The 20,622-nt window shown below is 31.9% G+C and overlaps 1 protein-coding gene and 1 pseudogene across 1 annotated transcript; both read left to right on the forward strand.

The window, feature by feature from the left end:
- The first annotated feature begins 2,076 nt into the window (after positions 1-2,076).
- On the forward strand, positions 2,077-5,447 carry LOC117919449 (omega-hydroxypalmitate O-feruloyl transferase). Its single transcript, XM_034836656.1, has 2 exons — positions 2,077-2,568; positions 4,048-5,447. Exons 1-2 carry the CDS (start codon positions 2,113-2,115, stop codon positions 4,936-4,938), a joined length of 1,347 nt encoding a protein of 448 aa, XP_034692547.1. The 5' UTR covers positions 2,077-2,112; the 3' UTR covers positions 4,939-5,447.
- A 6,176-nt stretch (positions 5,448-11,623) lies between these two features.
- LOC117917500 lies at positions 11,624-13,085 on the forward strand (annotated as a pseudogene).
- Positions 13,086-20,622: the final 7,537 nt, after the last annotated feature.

Genomic DNA, 20,622 nt, shown 5'->3' on the forward strand with positions numbered 1-20,622 from the left:
TGCACCCTAGACTAGTTGCACCTAAAAAGCGCAAAAAACTTTCTTCTTTTACATTTTTTTTTATTTGCCTCAAAACCTTTCTAACACTTTAGCAATACTTGTAAGGGCCTATGTAGCTTAAATTAAAATAGTTTTTCCTAAGGTTTTTGTAAATTTACTTAATTTTAGATAAAACATAAACGTTGAAGCTCAATTTTGGGAAAACCAAGTATGAAAGGATGCATGAAACTCATTTAGAACCTAAGTGCATCCAAAGGATTCATCTTACAAATGTTATTTTAGTTTTGATGGGTCTTCATGCATCCAAATCTTCACATTCTTTAAATTTTCTTAAGCAAACTTATCATCTTTTGATTTTCTTGTTATACACCTGAAACTTAACTTGATTAAAATAATTAGTACACTTAATCATGTTTTATTATTATAAAAACTTGATTAAGAGAATCCTTGAGTTAACACAAACATAGGTCAATCAATATAATTCCACTTTCAGGTTAGGGAGTTGATTTTCGAAAGGTCCAAGCTTTTGGGATACTAGCTTCCTTCCCATGCATGTCTAATTGCCTCATAGATGCCTATAAAAGTTCATAGAAATTGAAGAAATAATTAAGGATAAAAAATCTATTTGAAAACTATTTTTAAAAATAATTTGCTATTTTTAGAACAAAAAATAGTTTTTTTTTTTATTTGAAAACAATTTCGTTTTTGTCAAAACAAATGAGTTGTTTTTGAAACACATTGAAGATCTTCTTTTTAAGAACTTTTGCTTTGTATCTAACGTTATGGTATCTTCATGAAAATAAATTGAGAAAACCTTTTTCAATATTTGAGTTTTCAAGCCAAATTTTATTCTTGAAAACAATTGTAAATTATTTTTTAGAATTATTCCCAAAATCTGTATTTTAAGAATTGTTTTAAAAATCTTATCAAATAGGAGCTAAGTAGGATGAGTTTGTTTGCTTACTTGTGTGTTTTCTAATTAATCATACCATTTTATATATTATTTTTTATTTCACATGAAGCAATTTCAACCAACCTTTCTCTCTTGTTGTTTTGTTGGAATTGTCACCAACCTTTCTCTCTTGATGTGGGACCCCAAAATATGCTGGAAATGATGAGGCATAAATCATGGAGTCATACATGAAAGGAAACTTGGACTCATAAATAGCAAAATTAACTTCTGTATAGGCAATTCACCACCACAAAGTCCTCTTCACCAACAATTGAAGACAGCCCCACTTTCCCTCTTTAACCTACTCAACTGCTTCTTCAATAGGGCTGTGCCCAGAGAAATAGGCTAACTCAAAAAAAATCGTGATGCCCATTCTCTACAATGACACCTCTACCGCAACAAGGGCCACTTAATTGTAGGGTTAATATAAATGTTCTGCTAACAGTAAGATATACTTTTCTTCCATGTCTATAAAAACAGGCACAATTAATTGACAATTATGTGCAATTCAGTTTTTATTGCTTTATATATATATATATATCTTAGTCGTGTTTGTATTTTTTACGAGATCTTATTACTTTATACTTCATTTTTATTCTATCAATTGCATTAATTTGTTTATACTTTTATATCCGTACATTTTTAACTATCCAGATTTAAAGTTTGAAATGTACCAAATTGAAAAATTAGTATAAAATTAGTACTTTTCTTAATATAAAGTTATTTGATGTATGTATATGGTTGGCCTATTATTTGATAACATTGATCATAATACGGTATTTTGTACTCGCTTAAAGGGTTTTTTTTTAGTATTAGACACTTTATAAATACATTTTATTATATGTTAAAAAATTTTTAAATAATGTTTTTCTAGATTGAGAAAAACATTTTCTTTTTAAAGTAAAAAGATGAATTAGTGAAAAAGATAGAAATTTAGTTATTTGCTCCTTTTTAGATTATATGTTTTTATTACAAGTTACAATTGAATCAAATGGGTCTTGACTTTATGATGGCACGCAACTGAATCATCACAGGTGTCACAACTATGGTGAAGGTAGCATTGAGAGTCCATGGAGCAACTTGTGGCTCAGGCATTCATAGCCACTTCATGCTACTATAAATCTTAAAGCCTACTGTAACACAAAGCTCAGGAAACAAGCATGGGAACCATATACCAAGACCCCCCACCTCTCATCCAAGACCTCAAGGTCGCAGTCCATAGCTCCTCTCTTGTTCTTCCATCATCAGAAACTGAGAGAAAGTCCATGTTCTTATCAAACATAGACAAAGTCCTCAACTTCAATGTCCAAACAGTTCATTTCTTCCAGGCTCACCCAGACTTTCCTCCCCCAACTGTGGTTGAAAAGCTTGAAACAGCCCTCCAGAAAATCCTTGTGCCATATGATTTCTTGGCTGGAAGGTTGAAGATGAATCCCAAGTTGGGTCGCTTAGAGGTGGACTGCAATGCAGCTGGAGCTGGCTTTGTGGTGGCTTCAAGTGAGTTCACATTGGATGAGATTGGAGACTTAGTTTACCCTAATCCTGCATTCCAACAGCTTGTAGTCATGAGTATGGATAACTTGGCACCTGATGATCAGCCACTTTGCATTCTTCAGGTATACAATTAGTCTCTTTTGTTATACTATGTCTTGGTCCAAAATATTTTCCCAAAAGCTTAAACTTTTAGGCCAACTGGATGCAAATAATGCATATAATCTCCATTAAAATTGGCTCAGTAGTTGATGTGCTTCTAATAGTCAAAGTTTTCTGATATCATGTTAAACTACTTTGACGCCTATCCATTAATATTAGGGGAATAGCTAAATCTTGACATCACTTGAGCTCAATAAATGAAAAATAAACAAGGAGTAAGATTCTGACTCATGACATCTAGAAACCATAGTTATGATAATATGTTTATGTACGTGAAGTTAATGTTTAGTACAAATAACATTAGGAGGAAGAGAATTTCTACTGCTATTTAGCTTTCTGAAAGACAGATGCTCAGAGCCAGTTTTCTGTGTTTCCTTGTTCCTTAAGGTGGCATCATGGGCAAAAAGGCAGTGCTTCATACAACACAACAACAAACAACTGGAAAAAAATTTCTGTGTATATATATATATAGATATTGATTTGGTGGGTAGATGTTTTCATCCCAACCGTCATGAGAAATGGCATTTCTCAGTCGACAAAGACTGCACTATAACTTTCCAACAGTCCATTACAACAGACACACCTATGGCATTTATAACAAGCTCTTGGTGACCACAAGAGTAGATCTACCATAATTACTGTATCTCATGTTTTATGCTGATCACCACCAACTACTTTCATGACAGCTAGCACACACTGATACTATGCTTATAACTTTTACCCTTTTTTCTGATCTGGAGATCATCTTAATGTTCATGTTGGATTTTCAGTATTTCTTTTGAGAGATGATTATAAATTAATTAAGTTGGTAGCTTGAACACATGTTAGGGAAGTAGTCAAAGAAGAAGGTTTCCTTTTTCTTATTCTTTTAGAGGTCAAATGGGAGCCTTAAAAAAAAAGTATAAATTTTACTGTTCATAGCTTCATAAATGTGGGGTTTTTTTCCCCTTCTTGACTGCTTTAACTTTATAGCCCTGCCTTTCAACAATCCTTAATGGATGAGATGTGAGGGTAGTTGGGTTTGGTCCAAAAATTTCAAACTTGATCAGTTCTCTGTTGATTTTGGGCTTTGAATCATTCAATTAAATTGCTTATATGTCCTGCCCACCTAAGTTCAGCAGCAGCATTTCCTTTCAACATAAATAATGGAAGATTAATGGGCATGCACTTCTTTTTAGGTGAAAACCCAGGATTTTCTTGCCTTCGAAAAAACCACAAAAGATAAAAAAAGGGGGTATCCAAAATATTAGATTTGAAAAAGCTGATCATTGAATGTGACTGCAAGAAGTGGGGCTGGCTCCTTAATTTTGAATGCCCTTCTCTACGGTGAATTGTTGTATGTGAATTTTGATATGGTTATAACTCCCATATATTTACTGGACTCAACCAATACTTGGGGATGACAGCTCTCAGTATTAATTGTTTTTGTATGATATTCACAGGTGACTTCATTCAAGTGTGGTGGTTTTGCCATGGGAGTCACCAACAATCATGCAACTTTTGATGGGTTAAGCTTCAAAATGTTTTTAGAAAATCTGGCCTCCTTGGCTGCTGACAAGCCACTGGTTATCACCCCCTGCAATGACAGGCAACTCCTGGCCGCCCGATCCCCGCCGCGTGTCACGTTCCCACACCCTGAGCTTCTCAAGCTCAAGATCCCTATTGGGGAGGAGTCTATTACTCCTGTCTTTGATGCTATACCAGAGGAACTTGACTTCAAAATTTTCCGGCTAATGCCCGGCGATATCTCTAACCTAAAGGCCAAGGCCAAGACTGGTGATGCCAAAACTAGGGTTACAGGATTTAATGTTGTGGCCGCTCATATATGGCGGTGCAAGGCCTTATCATGTGACACCGGGAATGATCTTGATAGGTTGTCCACCATTCTTTATGCAGTTGACATAAGGCCTAGGCTGGTTCCACCACTGCCACCATCATATACAGGCAATGGAGTGCTCACTGCTTATGCAACGGCATCGTGTCGGGATCTACAAGAAGAGCCCTTCTCAAGGCTGGTGGGGATGGTAGCAGAGGGGGCTAATAGGATGACTGATGAGTATGCAAGGTCTGCCATAGACTGGGGAGAGCTATACAAGGGTTTTCCCCATGGGGAGTTTCTGATTTCTTCATGGTGGAGATTAGGGTTTGCTGAAGTTGAGTATCCATGGGGCAAGGCAAAGTACAGTTGCCCAGTGGTGTACCATAGGAAGGACATCATCTTGTTCTTCCCGGACATCGATGCAGTTAACAACAATGGAGTGAATGTACTGGTAGCTCTACCAAGCAAGGAAATGGAGAAATTCCAAACCCTATTCCGCAAGTTCCTAGCATGAAAACCCTCCACTTGATCATATGTATTGGTGTTTGGTACTTTGGCATGTAGTAGTATGCTTACCTATATATGTCAAGTATTTGGACTACCTAGGGTTTGGTAAATGTTAGTGAAGTTGGTCTAGAAAAGAGACGGTTGATCCACCGGGGACGATGCTAGCTGCTTTAGATTGTCTGTATTCTGCTGCGGTGGCCGATCGATCATATGAAGCTTATATAAATGAATGAGACGTGTTCATTCCTCATCACTACCAGCATACAAAGGATTATCAGTATAACTAATATCAATGGAGATGTGTTCTATACATCCATATACGTGCAAAGAGTAAGAGACAAACTTTAAGTTTGTAGTATTTTAGATAGAAATGCTTCTACCGAGAATCATTTAGAGCCTCTTTGAGAGTGATTTTAAGTGGGCTAGAACTGCTTTCTTACGGGGCACTAATCATGTATGTTGTCGATCAAAATCTTTAAACCCCAACATGGTAAATATATCGATCTTTTGTTCAAAGCTAAATTCAAATTTCCCCTCTTTAGCCATCGTTTGATAACCCTAAAAATCACTCATGTTGTCTACCAAGTATTTTTATTAATTAAGGCATGATAAATAATGATAATAATAAAATTTTTGTAAGTTATTAAAAGTGCATTTTGGAGTGATTTTATAAAGTATTTCTAATATTTTCAACACTTGTATGATAAAATTTTTCAAGTATTAGAAATATTAAAAACGCTTCCTAAAATCGTCATCAAACAGACTCTAAGAGTAATACTTATGCAAATTTTGTCATTAGTCACAAAAATATCACTAGGAAATTAAAAAAAAATTCAATTTTTATGCATGAAAATACACATTAATTTGAAATATAACCAAGGGAAGCCATGGAAAAATATGTCTTCTTTTTAAAAATAAATTTGAAAATAAAGTGAAGAATATTGTTACCAAGAGAGAATCAATATCGTCTAACCTTTAATTCTAAAATTATGTGGTTGACTTTTTAGGGTTTTTTAAAAAAACATTAAAAAATAAAAAAATAATAATAAAAAGACCTTCACTTAGGCTGGTCTTTTGTGAGATTTGGCCTTTGGCATGACATATGTTTTGGCATATCATATGGGCCTTAGTGCGGTTTGAATTTTTTCTGTTTTGGGCTTTGAGTTGATTTAGCTTTAGTGTGACTTTTGTTTTTGACTTAATTTAGGTCTTAATAGGCTTAAGCCTGGACTTGATTTGAACCTTAACTTAGGTGAGGCCTGGGTAGGAATTAAGTTTGGCAAAGCTTGAGTCTTTGCTTGACTTAAAACAACTTTAACTGAGGGTGTCAATACTTAATTTTTATTTGACTTGAGTTGGGTCATGGGTTGAGTTTAGGCCTTAATTTGGGCTTCGACATTTACTTGAGTTGGGCCTAGACCTTGGCTTAACTTGTGCCTCAACTTAGACCTTAATTGGACTTGAATAATGTTGATAGAGAGCATGAATGCTTGGTCGCAGATTGAAGATCTTTCAAACTTGTTTTTTGAATCTTGGAAATTTTGAAAAAGTTTTTGAATCATTAAAGGCTTAATGGGCTTCTTCAATCCTTGAGGCGAGCCCTCTTCAACTCTTCAAAAGTGTTGAAGTTTACAAATGTGCTTTCAAAATTAAGAAGGCCTCATACTTATAAAGTTTAAGAAATCATCTTCTATTTTATCCTTTTACCTTTTAGGGACAATTATTATTATTATGATAATTATCTAAAATTAATTAATTGGTAATTATAATTTTATAATCACCAAAATTATTTTATTTTATTTTATTTCATGTAAATATAAAATATTTCTTTGTGTGGAATTACATTTTTTTATTTGATCTAAATATTAATATTACTCCATCTAGGGCCAATACATCCGCTCTTATCTTATTAAAGCTATAAATTATGTATGGTAAAAAATAAGTGGATAAATTTTATCTATCTACAAATGTTCCCCTTAAAAAATTTGTTCATGTTCACAATTCTAGCGTGTTAAGAAATAAACAAAATTTGAATTTCTACTACTAGAAAAAAAGGAAATAATGATGTTTTTTTTAAGGTAAATGTTGATTGTTCTCGAAAGCATCATCTTTTAGTTTGTCATAATATGTTTTAATTAACAATGATACTTTCGGGAAGTGTCATTTTTTATTAATACTTTCAATTGTGCTTCTAGAAGTGTCATCATATTTGAACTTTTTCTTTTTATAGAAATTATTATTACAAAGTTATCAATCTTGATATTTATAGGAGCACCATCTTTGATTTACATTAGAAATGAAGTTTATGGAAGTATATCTTTGAACATTGTATATTAAAAATAATATTTCAACCTTGTTATTAAAATAATGGATTTTCTATATAATTAAATAAAAGAAAAATCAATTATAAGTCAAAAAATTAAATTGAATATTATTAGTTTAAAATCTACAAATATTGATATAAGAAACTTCATTCAAACAATCAATGTGCCCACTTACATAAGATAATTATATATAAATTTGTTAATTATATCATAATATTTCAACAAGAATTGCTAATTAATTTCTTCAACACATGGATGAACCAATGTTCTTACAAAAACCTATTTCAACCTTTCTAATGAGTTCTTTGATGTAATCTTCATGGTTTTAGACATTGCCTTCTTTAATGTTACACTTTATGTTCTTTTGATAAACTAATTTCCTTTACAACTTGTAAGCAAATATAGGAAGAATAAAAAGTCTCTTTATTATACATGCAACAACTAAAAAGTATAATCGAAACTGTAACATTCATTAAAAACTCGGTGAAAATCAAAGAGATGCATGCTCCAACTACCTTACACAATTTTCACAATTAAGCTCACCATCAAAATGCATTTGTAGAGAAATTACTAAACAAAATCAATCCATATTTTGTTCAATGCCAAAAATTCAATAGTCCTAGTGTAGATAGACAAATTTTATCCATTAATTTATTGCCACATGTCAATAATTGGACATGTCACATAAAATAAAATAATTTGATAAAAAAATCAAATAAATATTATAATTATCATAATTTTTTCTCTAGAAAATTTAATTGTGATAATAATTATAGATAATTAAAACAAATTATTATTATTATTATAAATAATATAATTATCTTTATAAAATTAAGAGATAATATCAAAATAAAATTCTCAGCCCTATAAATAGATGGTTCCTCCCATTTCAAAAAACACTTTGGAAGAGTAAAAACAAAATGAAAAGCTCTTGAAAACATTCTTGGAAGACTCAAGATTTCTTGAAGACTTCAAGAAGATTTGAAAATTTCTTGAAGAATCACGAAGAATTGAATTTTTATTTTTTTTAAGAAAAGAAGATTTGAAGATTTCTTTTTTATTTAAAGATTTTATAATCTATTGTTTCTTATATAAACCCCTTTTGATCCAAAATTAAGCATTAAATTGCTAAAAGAGTGCTTATATCTTTGTATGGAGAATCATAAGGTATATTGGATATTTTCCCGTCAAATTTAAATTTACAATCTTTTGTCTATAAATTTATTTATTGGAGAAAATTTGTGTATATAACTTTCTAGCATGCCTAGTTGGACGATTTTGCCTTTCATATATTTCTTACAAGAAATCTATACTACATCATATAGAGTCTCAAAAAAACAAATCTAGTCATCCAAAAATCAAATCTATTCATTCCAATCTAGTCAAAATGGTTGGACTTGAAGCAAGTTTTGGTCTCATGACTTGGAGTAGAGTGCAAGTTGAAGCAACTTCTCCCGAAAATCCAAAAATATCCTTTGAACTCCTCAAAGTAAAAAAAAAAAAAAAAAAAAAAAAAAAAAACAAAAACAAAATGGTTGAACAAGTAGAATCATACACCAACATCTCTCCATGAGACCTTAAAAGTAACACAACGAACAATGGTTAATCATGTTACTTCTTCCAATACCATCATTCCAGTCATGATGACAAACTCAATTTCACTAGAAGAGCAAACAACTCAAATGGTCAAACAAATTGAAGTCCTTACAAAAACCATAAACAAAAATAATGCCCAAATTGCTCTTCTCACGAGCAATGTCAAAAGTATGGAAGAATCAAACCAATTAGTTGTTGATCCATCTACAATATTTCCATTAAAAAAGAAAATCCTTCTCATGGTACTAAGAGTTCTAAAGCACAAGAACCACCCTTGTGAATCTTCAAGTTTCTCTAGAGGAATCAATTCCTATTAATCAATTAAAAGAATTCATCTTTGAACCTCTTAAGAGCAATGAAGATGCTAGGAAGTATGGATTTCTCCATTCCTTATTCCTAAATCTCGTAGGGTGTATGCATTTATTCTTAGGCATCTCTAAATCTATTGTAACATAATAAAATGACAATAAAAACCATTATTAACTATAGATATAGAGATATAGTACTTGTACTTAAATTTGGATGTTCCAAGATTAATTTCTTGTGATGAAGAACATGTCTGAATAGTTTAAAAGATTCGTTTACCCATGGTCGTCCATCCAATGACTCAAACCATGATCTTGACACTTCAAAGTGTGGGCTTTGGAAGAATGGAAACCTAAACTCTTCCTTTTTGAAGGTGGAAGACAACTATCTAAACGCCATTAGGAAACCCCTCAAAGAATATTTATAGGGTTGTCCATTGGCCTTAAGTGACTTAAGCTCATCAAGACTTGAGTTACTTAATCTAGCTCAAAATGGGTCATAATTAATTAATTAACCACAAATGGTCATCTAATTAATCAATTAGCCCAATCCAAAGACCTTGTTCATTATTTTTTGTGCAACCTTACATAATTACTAAAACACCCTTATGCATAAGAATGAACCTAGAGTCAATTTAACTCTCATAAACTGTGTCATCATGATATATGAGCTTAGAGAGAGGACCACTAGGACACATAGGAGTTGGCTCCCTTAAAATCCAATTATGAAGTTAATTCAACATTTTACTATAGAGAATCAACTACACTTAGGAATGGCAACGGGGCGGGTTTGGGAGGGGTCGCTCCCATTCCAACCCCGTTTATTCAAAACAATTCTCATTCCCATCTCATTTAAAAAATTAAATGGGGACGAGCGGGGCGGGTATGATAAATTCTCATACCCGTCTTGCCCCGTCCCGTTTAACTTTTTTTTTGAATTTTTTTTTAAATTACTTTTAAAATTTTTAATTACATTAAAATAAATATATTTTATAAATAATTAAATTATTATATTTTTATAACTCATTTTATTAAAAATCTTTTATTATTATCCATATATTAAAAATAGTAAAATAAAATTTTAAATTAAATTAATTTTTAATTTTAAATTAAATTAAAATTTAAAATTAATTTTACATATAATCAAGGTGGGACGGGGCGAGATGGGGCAATACCCGAACCTACCCCAAGTTTTTTAAAAAATCCCAAACCCGTTTATTAAAACTGAACCCCGTTTCATTAGGGGTAGGGTGGGGCGGGTACCCAAAAAAACCCGCCCCATTGCCATCCCTAACTACACTTCAATACCCTATGTAAATAATAATCGAGATAAAGTTTGAGTTTGTGACCTACTACTCACTACATGTAGATTCCTCATGAATTGATGTTTGTAATATAACAAAGTAGTACTATCACCTATCAAGATTACCTCTTAAATCCTTGAGTTACATATCTCACTTATTGTATGATCAATTGATATCCTATAGCTTCGAGGAGGATAAGCCAAATTCTACTAAAGGAATTACGACGACCACAAATTTCATGATCACATGTCATTTGGATAATTCAATAGGACACACTAGCTCAATCTCATGAGATATCATGGTACTTCTATTGAGAATGCTTGTTTCCATCAGCTTCCATCAATAGTGAATCTTAATGGATACATGACCACTTTAGGATCTCACCCATAGGTTAAAGTCTCCTATTGATTTTGACACATACTCAATATTCTCTCAAGATTGAGAGTCCATGCAGTATAGTAGCTTGGTGAATCATGACAATTGATAACTGTAGACCCTCAATTTTGTCCCTTTAGCACATATCTTTAAATTTGTTTTTAGTGCTCCACAGTAGTTCCTTGGTGGCCCATTGCTACTCATACTACTTACCTTTTCTGTCACCTTGGATACTTTGGTTGAGGAATTACTTGATCCCTTATTGTGACCCTTGGCAGCCCTATTCTAGACTTTGGTTTTTTTTCATTCCTTTTTAGGATAGTCCTTAGGCATGTTTAGGTCACTTAGGTCACTTAGACACCCTTTCAGAATAAGTCCACTTAGACACTTCATTGGGCTTAACTTTTTAAGTAATCTCTTCATCATTATTGCATGCATTCGATAATCATATTTATTTTCAATTTTACTATTTATTTGTTTATTATTATCATTATCATTATTATTATTATTATCACTATTTCTTTTATTCACTTATCTAATAGGAAATTGCTTGAATTGTTTAGACTTCAAAATGTGCATACAACCCCCTTATTGAATGATGGAATTGTACAACATTCTCTTTCATTTTCTTTTAATCGTATTTCGTTTTATTACCGATTTCATGACTTTCATTAGTTTCTTCTCTTTTCCTTTCATTTTTTAATTTTATCTTATTTTGTTTAGCATAAGGAGCACCATCTTAGGGAATACAGAGGAAAGGGGAGGAATCGATTCCATGAGTAGAGAAAGAGAAAATGGAAAGCAAATTTCTCAAGTTTCTGGGGTCTATGTGGAACCCCTTGTCATGGGTCATAGAAGCTGCAGCTCTAATGGCAATTGTCCTCGTAAATGGAGATGGGCAGCCCCTGGATTGGCAGGACTTTGTTGGTATCGTCTGCCTGCTGGTGATCAACTTAACTATCAGTTTCATTGAAGAAAACAATGCTGGCAATGCAGCTGCTGCCCTCATGGCTGGTCTTGCTCCCAAAACCAAGGTGCTTGGATGGGCGATGGAGTGAGCAGGATGCTGCAATTCTGGTCCCTGGAGACATTATTAGCATCAAGTTGGGTGACATCATCCCTGCTGATGCTCATCTTCTTGAAGATGATCCTCTGAAGGTTGATCAGTCTGCACTCACAGGGGAGTCCCTTCCAGTGACAAAGCATCCTTTTGATGAAGTTTTCTCGGGTTCTACTTGCAAGCAAGGTAAGATTGAAGTTGTGGTCATTGCTACCGGTGTCCATAACTTCTTTGGAAAGGCTACACATCTTGTGGACAGCACCAACCAAGTTGGGCACTTCCAGAAAGTGCTTACTGCTATTGGTAACTTCTGTATACGCTCCATTGCGGTTGGAATGCTGGTTGAAATTATTGTCATGTGCCCAATTCAGCACAGGAAGTACAGGGATGGAATTGACAATCTGTTGGTTCTATTGATTGGAGGCATTCCTATTGCCATGCCCACTGTTTTGTCAGTGACAATGGCTATTGGATCACACAGACTGTCTCGGCAGGGTGCCTTCACCAAGAGGATGACTACTATTGAAGAGATGGCTGGTATGGATGTTCTCTGCAGTGACAAGACCGGGACCCTTACTCTTAACAAGTTGAGCGTGGACAGAAACTTGGTTGAGGTTTTTACAAAGGGTGTTGATAAGGAACATGTGCTCCTGCTTGCTGCAAGAGCTTCCAGGACTGAAAATCAAGATGCCATTGATGCTGCCATTGTTGGGATGCTTGCTGACCCGAAAGAGGCCCGAGCTGGTATCAGAGAAGTGCACTTTCTTCATTTCAATCTAGTGGACAAGAGGACTGCTTTGACCTACATTGATGCTGATGGCAAGTGGCATCGAGCAAGCAAAGGTGCTCCTAAACAGATCTTAGATCTCTGCAAATGCAAGGAAGACGTCAAGAAAAAGGCCCATTCGATCATTCACAAGTTTGCTGCACACGGGCTTCGCTCCTTGCCTGTTGGAAGATAGGAAGTTCCAGAACACAAGTATGAAATTGTGAAGAAGTTGCAAGAGAGGAAGCACATCTGTGGAATGACTGGAGATGGTGTCAATGATGCCCCTGCTCTGAAGAAGGCGGATATTGGAATTGCTGTTGCTGATGCTACTGATGCTGCAGGAGACGCGTTGTTCATTCCTGAAGGTCGGTTCCATCAAGTAGATAACAATGATTTGACTATTGCTGTTAACTTCTGGTGACGGCCAAACATAACGTCCAGCAACATATGGGCATATATTATTTGAGGAGAATATTAAGGAGGAGTGGGACACTTACCAAACTGGACACGGGGGCGGTAGAATCTCCAAGTGAGTCACCATGCACGCACTTTCTATATATCCACGAGCATTAAAAAAAAAAGGAAACAAAATATTCCCAACAAGGGTGGGCTATCGTATAAAATATGGGAAGGAATGGGCAGAAGGAGGGGGGATCCACACGGAGAGATATATTTTTTTGGCTGGAAAGAGAGGGAGGAGGATTTTTTTTTTAGAGAACACGCAAGAGAGAATTTTGGGAGCAAGGGGTCGTGATATTCTTTTTGAAATAGGGAGGAGCAGAGAGATCCATAACACATCAAAGGCAGATTTTTTTGAGAATACAGGTGAGTTTTTTTTTTGAAATAGTTTTGATTATTTTTGTTCGTAATTCATAAGTCCATGCTAATTTTGTTTTAATCCATATGATAGTTAAAATGTGTTTGTGAGTTTAATTTAATTAGTTTTGTCTTGATTTACTCCTTAGTTTAGTTTTGCTATTGATTTTGATTTCTTAGTTTAATTAATTAATCTTTTTAGATACAGTTTAGGTTTCGATTTGGTTTATTAATTTATTCTACTCATAATCTTAATTCAATTGGTTGATTAAACCTTTAGAAAGATTGCATATTGTTTTTCCGATTTCGATTATTTTGATTTGATCCCTATTTAATTTTGATTGATTGCTTTGGATTGAAAACGTTTGAATTTTATTCATTCAGTTATTCATGTACTTGCTACTCTTTAATTACTTGTTATTCATTCATTTATTTGTTGATAAAATTGATTTCATGTTAGAAAGTTCATTTTTTTTTAGTTTACTTTAATTTAGTTTGATTCATCTATTTAGTTCAAGTACATTTATAATTTTAATTCATTGAAAAAATTGATTCTATGTTCGAAAGTTTGCATTTTTAGGTTGCTTTAATTTAATTTGATTCATTATATTTAGTTTAGATATTTGTTATAGTTTAGTTCATTAATAAAATTGATTTCATGTTAGCAAGTTCATTTTTTTTAGTTTACTTTTGATTTAGTTTAATTCATCTATTTAGTTCAAATACATTTATAGTTTTAGTTCATTGATAAAATTGATTTTATGTTTGAAAGTTTGTGTTTTTAGGTTATTTTAATTTAATTTGATTCATTGTAGTTAGTTTAGATATTTTTTATAGTTTAGTTCATTAATAAAATTGATCCCATGTTTGAAAGTTTCAGTTTTTTTTTTTAGTTTGCTTTGATTTAATAATTTATATTCATCACTTTAGGTGTTTTTTATAGTTTTAGTTTATTAATAAAATTGATTTCATGTTTGGAAGTTCATATTTTTAGTATTCTTTGATTTAATTTGGTTCCTTTTAATTAGTTTATGTGTTTTTATAGTTTTATTTATTTATTGATAAAATTGATTTTTTATTTAAAAGTTCATGTTTTTAGTGTACTTTGATTTAATTTAATTCATCTATTTAGTTTAGACACTTTTATAATTTTTGGTTCATCAATAAAATTAATTCTATGCTTGAAAGTACATATCTTTAGTTTGACTCATTTTAATTAGCTTAAGCACTTTTATAATTGTAGTTCATTGGTAAAATCAATTCTATATTTGAAAGTTCACGTTTTTAGTTTAATTTAGTCAAACTCGTTTTAATTAGTTTAGGTACTTCTATAATTTTAGTTCCTTACATGAATTGATCCATTTTTAGTTTTTGTTTCAAAATCATTAATGTTAGATCCTGATCACCCTTATCTGAATTTATATGCTTTTAAAATCCTAGCGGTTAGTTCATGAATCGATACCTTGTTAGTTTGTCTAATCTAGAATGCCTTGCCCGTTGCTTTAGTGATCCTTCATTTAATTTGATTTTCTTTCTGAGGCTTTTGGAAACTCATGAAGATTAGCCTCTATTCTCACCTTCAATTTTCTTGGTTGTCAAAAATTCTACTTTGTGATTTTGTTCTTTTTTGTTTTGCTTGGTATTTTGATTCATACACTTTATTGCTTTCAAATTAATTTCTTTTTATATAACACTATTCTCAAAATTTTATTTCCTTAAAAATCCATTTCAAAAATTCATTTAGAGTTCTTAGAATCAAAATCTCATTTTTTAAAATAATGTGCAACCATGTTTTGATCGGTTCACATCTTTCAAATAAAATTACAGTTTTGAATAAAACACGAATCAAAGCTTGTGGTCCCAAATGAATGAGATAATTCTAAGCTAAATTCGTGTATATCGATTGGGGAATTGGTGAAAGCCCTACATAAGAAAATCTTTTCAAAATTTATTTTTGTTGCCACGTTTGACACTTGTTGAAATCACGTCTATCTATTTTTCAAGAATTATATACAAGATGTATGTGATAATTGATGATTCTGTATACTTTGATCACTTTTGCTATGCTAATTAGATAACGAGCATGCTAGGATTTCTATATTTTATTATTTGTTATCTAACCCCTTACAACTTGAGGAAGCACGTTACAAATTATCTATGCTATCCAGGTATGTCATCTATCACCTACTTTCTGAATTCTGTGAATATGCTTGTCATTGTGAAATAATGCTTATGTCTAATAATGTTTGGTTGTTCTGATATATATGTTTCATTGTTTGATTATTTCTAATAAAATACATGCTAGATGATATATTGTTTAAATTAACCATCGATGTTTTATGATAGCGCTTGAGAAGCGGTCCGGGTACACATCCTAACCTTCTTTTATTATGATTTGATCTTGTTTGGCATGCTATTTTTTGGAACCACCTAACCTACTTAGGTATCCATAATTAAACCGATTAATCGCCACATTCCCCTTAACTTAGTTAGTAGAGACCTTTAGAGGGCTTAGAGGGATGCTACCTTTTAAAGGTACCTTCCCAATAGGTAACCTGATCCCCAGACTTAGACTCGGGTTTTTCAAAGACATGCTTTTTCCAAAAATTATGGAGTCACATTTTAGGGTTTTTCTTTCTTGTTTTATTTTCTCTTTAAAATAAAAATAAAATAAGTGGCGACTCCAACTTTTTCCAAAAATTAATTTTTCACAAATAAAAAGCTAGTCTGGCCGATCGAGTGGGGGCGCACGTGAAAAATGCGGGTCCACAATAACCTTACGTCATGATTCGTCATAGGTCCTATCTAGTATGCATCACATACACTAATGAACTCACCATGGGAAACTCATCTCGATGACCAAGACAAGCCACCATTCCAATTAAAATGTGGTACACTATAATCTCTATTGGATTGATCAAATCCATGAACTAACTATGGACAATTTATTTACTTATAAGGAACTCATGACTTATATCTTCTATGCAAATCCTAACATACCCAAGTCATGTACAATGTAAGAGATATGAGTTGAATGCTCAAATCAATGTCAATGCATAAAATGGATAGCAAGTGGATAGTCAAGTTTGACTTTGTTACATCATGTCTTGTTTTTAGGGGCCCAATCCCAATAGAAAGTAGTGTTTTATCTTCTCATCTTATGCTAAGCCTTATTCTTAGAGGATTGAGCAATTGAGAATGCCTATAGGCTTTTAATCACTGAAATTCCAATAATTCGATGATAGGGAAAATCCAAGACAACATGTCCCTCATTTTATGGAAACTTGTAACAATGTAGGCACTTAAGGGGATCTCCTAGTCAAACAAATTTTCAATTATTAAAGGGAAATGCCTTTAACTGGTACAATGACCTCGAACCTGGCTCCATAGACAATTGGGAACAATTTGAGTGAGAGTTCCTCAATTTTTTTATAGTATGTGATGCATTATAAGAATGATAAAGCTCAAATACTCACCAATGGAAAGATGAACTTGTTATTGACTATATCAATAGATGAAAATACCTAAGTCTTAATTACAATGATAGGTTAGCTGATTTTTTTGCTATTGAGATGTGTACACAAGGAATGCATCGGTGTTTACACTATATTCTTCAAGGGATAAGACTAAGAACTTTTAAAGAGTTGGTGACATGAGCTCATGACATGGAGCTTAGCATTGTTGCTAATGGAAGCATGGATCCACCTACCCAAAATCCAAAAAGAAGCAAGGAAAAGCTTAACAACCATAAAGGGGGTAAGGTTTTTCTTAAAACTAGTAGTAAGAAAGCTACAACAACAAATACAGCTCAAACCAGATTCTTGAGCAAAACAAATAAAATGAAGGATGATTATATAAGTACTTAAAAAGATAAAGGTAAGAGTCATGAATCCCCGCAATGCTTGAAGACCTTCTTAATTTAAAGTTAATTGAACTTTCATAAATGAAACGTCATGAGAAGGTTGGTCGAATAGATGATCCAAAATATTACAAATATCATCGACTTATTAGTCATCTTGTTGAACAATTCTTTGTTCTAAAAGATAAGACAATGAAATTAGTTTCACAAGGAAAGATTGACCTTGAAGAAGATGTAGCAATTTCCAACTTCATATTAGGAACTTCTCAAATCCATGTCAAAGAAATCAATCCTGCTTACATAATTCAATTTGGGTCGTTTGACTCTATTGAAGTCAACTTCATACAATTAATGTCTTTTCAAGTTCCTCGCATTCCAAATAGTATACTAGAACCTATAATGATAGGTTTACCAAAACAAGAGAAAAAGTTTATAAATTTTCTCATATTTTATTTATTTATATTTTTCTTTCTATTTTGTTTCCCTCAAATCAGGAAATAAACATAACATACCAACAAAAACTCTAAAATAAAAATTAAGCATAGTCATATTCACATTATTACAAGATGTGGATTGAGGTAAGAGATATATACCAATCAAGGAGACATAGTAGAAGAAAAAATATTATCTTTTTTCTTAAACTAATTTGTTGCCCTCCTATCATTCACTTACCCAATCCATTAATCATTGGTTTCTTTATCATAAATGAAAATTATAAATAGAAACAAGTTTCGAAGCAATGAAAGCAAAGTGAGATGAGTCACCCTTATTCTCATTCTCATTCATTCTGGGTAGGTAAAAGAATTTCTCATAGAAACCTCAGTTTGTCCCCTTTAATATTTTTGTATTATTCATTTAATTTTTTTTAATTATATTAAAAATAAACATAATTTAAAATTAATGAATATTTAAATTTTTATTATTTATTGTTATGAAAAATTAAATTTTATTTTATATGTATTAAAACTAAAAATAAATTAAATTATTTTTATTTAATTATGTATATAATCAAAGAGGGTGGGGTAGGGTAGCCTAATCCAATTATGTTAACAAAAAGAGGTCCTAAAAAAAATTCCCATTGTCATCCCTGGAGCAATAGATATTTTACCTCAAGCAAAAAAAAAAAAAAAAACTAAATCTGGTTTTATACCAAAAACATACTAAAATATTATTTTTATTCAAATATATAAGGTTTATTTAGAAATAGTTCTAGAAAATAGTTTTCTAATTTAGAAAATAAGTTTGATAATTTTTTGATAGAAAATAGATTTTTAAGAATTTATTATTTTTTTTTAAAAAATATTTTGTATAACAAATATGAGATATTTTCCATGGTTTAAAAAACCAGACCCAACCGGTCCGACCACTGGCTGGTCATGGTTCCAGTCCAGTTTATTAGATCGGAAACAGGTTGAACCGGGATCGGACTTACTGAACAGGTTGTTCAACCAGTGAACCAGACGAACTGGCTTGTTCGATTATTTTTTTAATTATTTTTTTTTAATATCAAAACAACGTCGTTATGATGATTCTGACATCAAAACGACTACGTTTTAAAGGATATAAAACCTCTCCTCCATCAGCCGTTTCACCATGCAAAATCTCTCTCCACCGGCCATAACACCGTCGCCTGAGTAGTTTTTTCCCCTCCGCACCGTTGCAAGTCAGCAAGCCACCCCTGCCGCTGTAAACCCCCTTGCCTATAAACCCCCTCCGACTGCCTGTAACCCCCTCCTTTGGACTGTTTCGTGAAAATAGGCAAACCCATGGCCTATACTATTCAAAATTTTGTTTGATAAGGAAATAGGTTATTTAGACATCCAATTCTCTATCAAATTGTAAAATTGACCACTCTTTTAATTTCAACTATACCATAATTAAGTTTTATTGAATTAGTTTTAAAAAAAAAATCTTGAATTAGTTTTGAATAATAATGGTAATTTAAACTATACTATAATTAAGTTTTATTTATACCAACTCATATATCAAGAACTTAATTTTCATTTAATTAGAAAAAGTATGATATTAAAAAAAAAGAAAGAGTAAACCTAAACAAAGAGAAAAAAATTGGATATGAGTAATAAGAGATAAATTAAAATTTGAGAGAAATAAATTTGGAAGTAAATAAAGAATGATGGAAACATTTAAAATGAGTATTTGAGGAAGGAAAGGGACTCAGAGTGGGAAATTGGGAGCTGATAAAGTAAAAACTAAAAAATGTCTTTTATATGAATGAGATATGATTTAATGGTAAAAATATTACAATTTTAAATAAATTTTTTATTTTGAAATAAGTTTTTTATTTAAAAATAAATATTAAAATTTTAAATTTTAAATTAAAATTATGATTTTAATTTAAATTTCTAATTTGGAACTAATTTTCTAATTTTCAAATAAAATTTTAATTTTTAAATAATATATAAATTATTATTTTAATTTTTATAATTATTTTAAATTTTAATAATTTATAAAATATATATTTATGACGTCACCGATTCGATCATCGATTCGACCAATGAAAATTTATAGACCAACTCTTATCTTATCCATTTTTTTGATTGAAAAAACTGCTTATGGCACAGCGAATACAACGAAACCATCATTTGAATGAGGTAAAGTAAAAACCAAACCTATGGAACGGAACCGTGAATCTGTAACTTTTCAGGTTCAATGACCAATCCGATTCTGAAAATATTGCTATTTTCAATTATTTTTTATACAACATTTTGAACAAGAATTGAAAATATGAAGAATAATTTAAGAACTTTTATATTTTATGTTTTAAATATGAAAATATGAAGAAAAAAAAATGGTTTGTGAAACTATTATAAAAAAAACCCATAGTTTCTATTTTTACTCAACTTTAGACTCCATACAAAATATTGTTAAGAAACGTTAATTTTTTCTTATTACGATGATATAAAATTTTGCATGAGCCTCTTATTTCTCCTATTCACCAAATAACATAAATGTAAGCACAAATAGTTAATATTTAAGGCTTAGAATAGTTGAAGATCATTTCTAAAAGCCAATAAAACTATCTTTTTCATATGTGCCAAACTTAAAAAGATCTCACTATAAAAGTGGGATGGGAATTGATAGAATTTATAATCATAGAATATGATAAGTCTTTTTTTGAATTCTATATTCTTCCTTGGATTGTAATGAGAATGTATAGATAGGATGTGATAGAACTCTCTTTATGAATTTTATATTCTTCCTTTCGGATTGTGATGGCAATGTAAAGAGTTTACAAAGGGAATGTGAAGAGTTTACAAATATA

This window comes from Vitis riparia, chromosome 7 (assembly GCF_004353265.1).
Source record: "Vitis riparia cultivar Riparia Gloire de Montpellier isolate 1030 chromosome 7, EGFV_Vit.rip_1.0, whole genome shotgun sequence".
Classification (NCBI taxonomy): domain Eukaryota; kingdom Viridiplantae; phylum Streptophyta; class Magnoliopsida; order Vitales; family Vitaceae; genus Vitis; species Vitis riparia.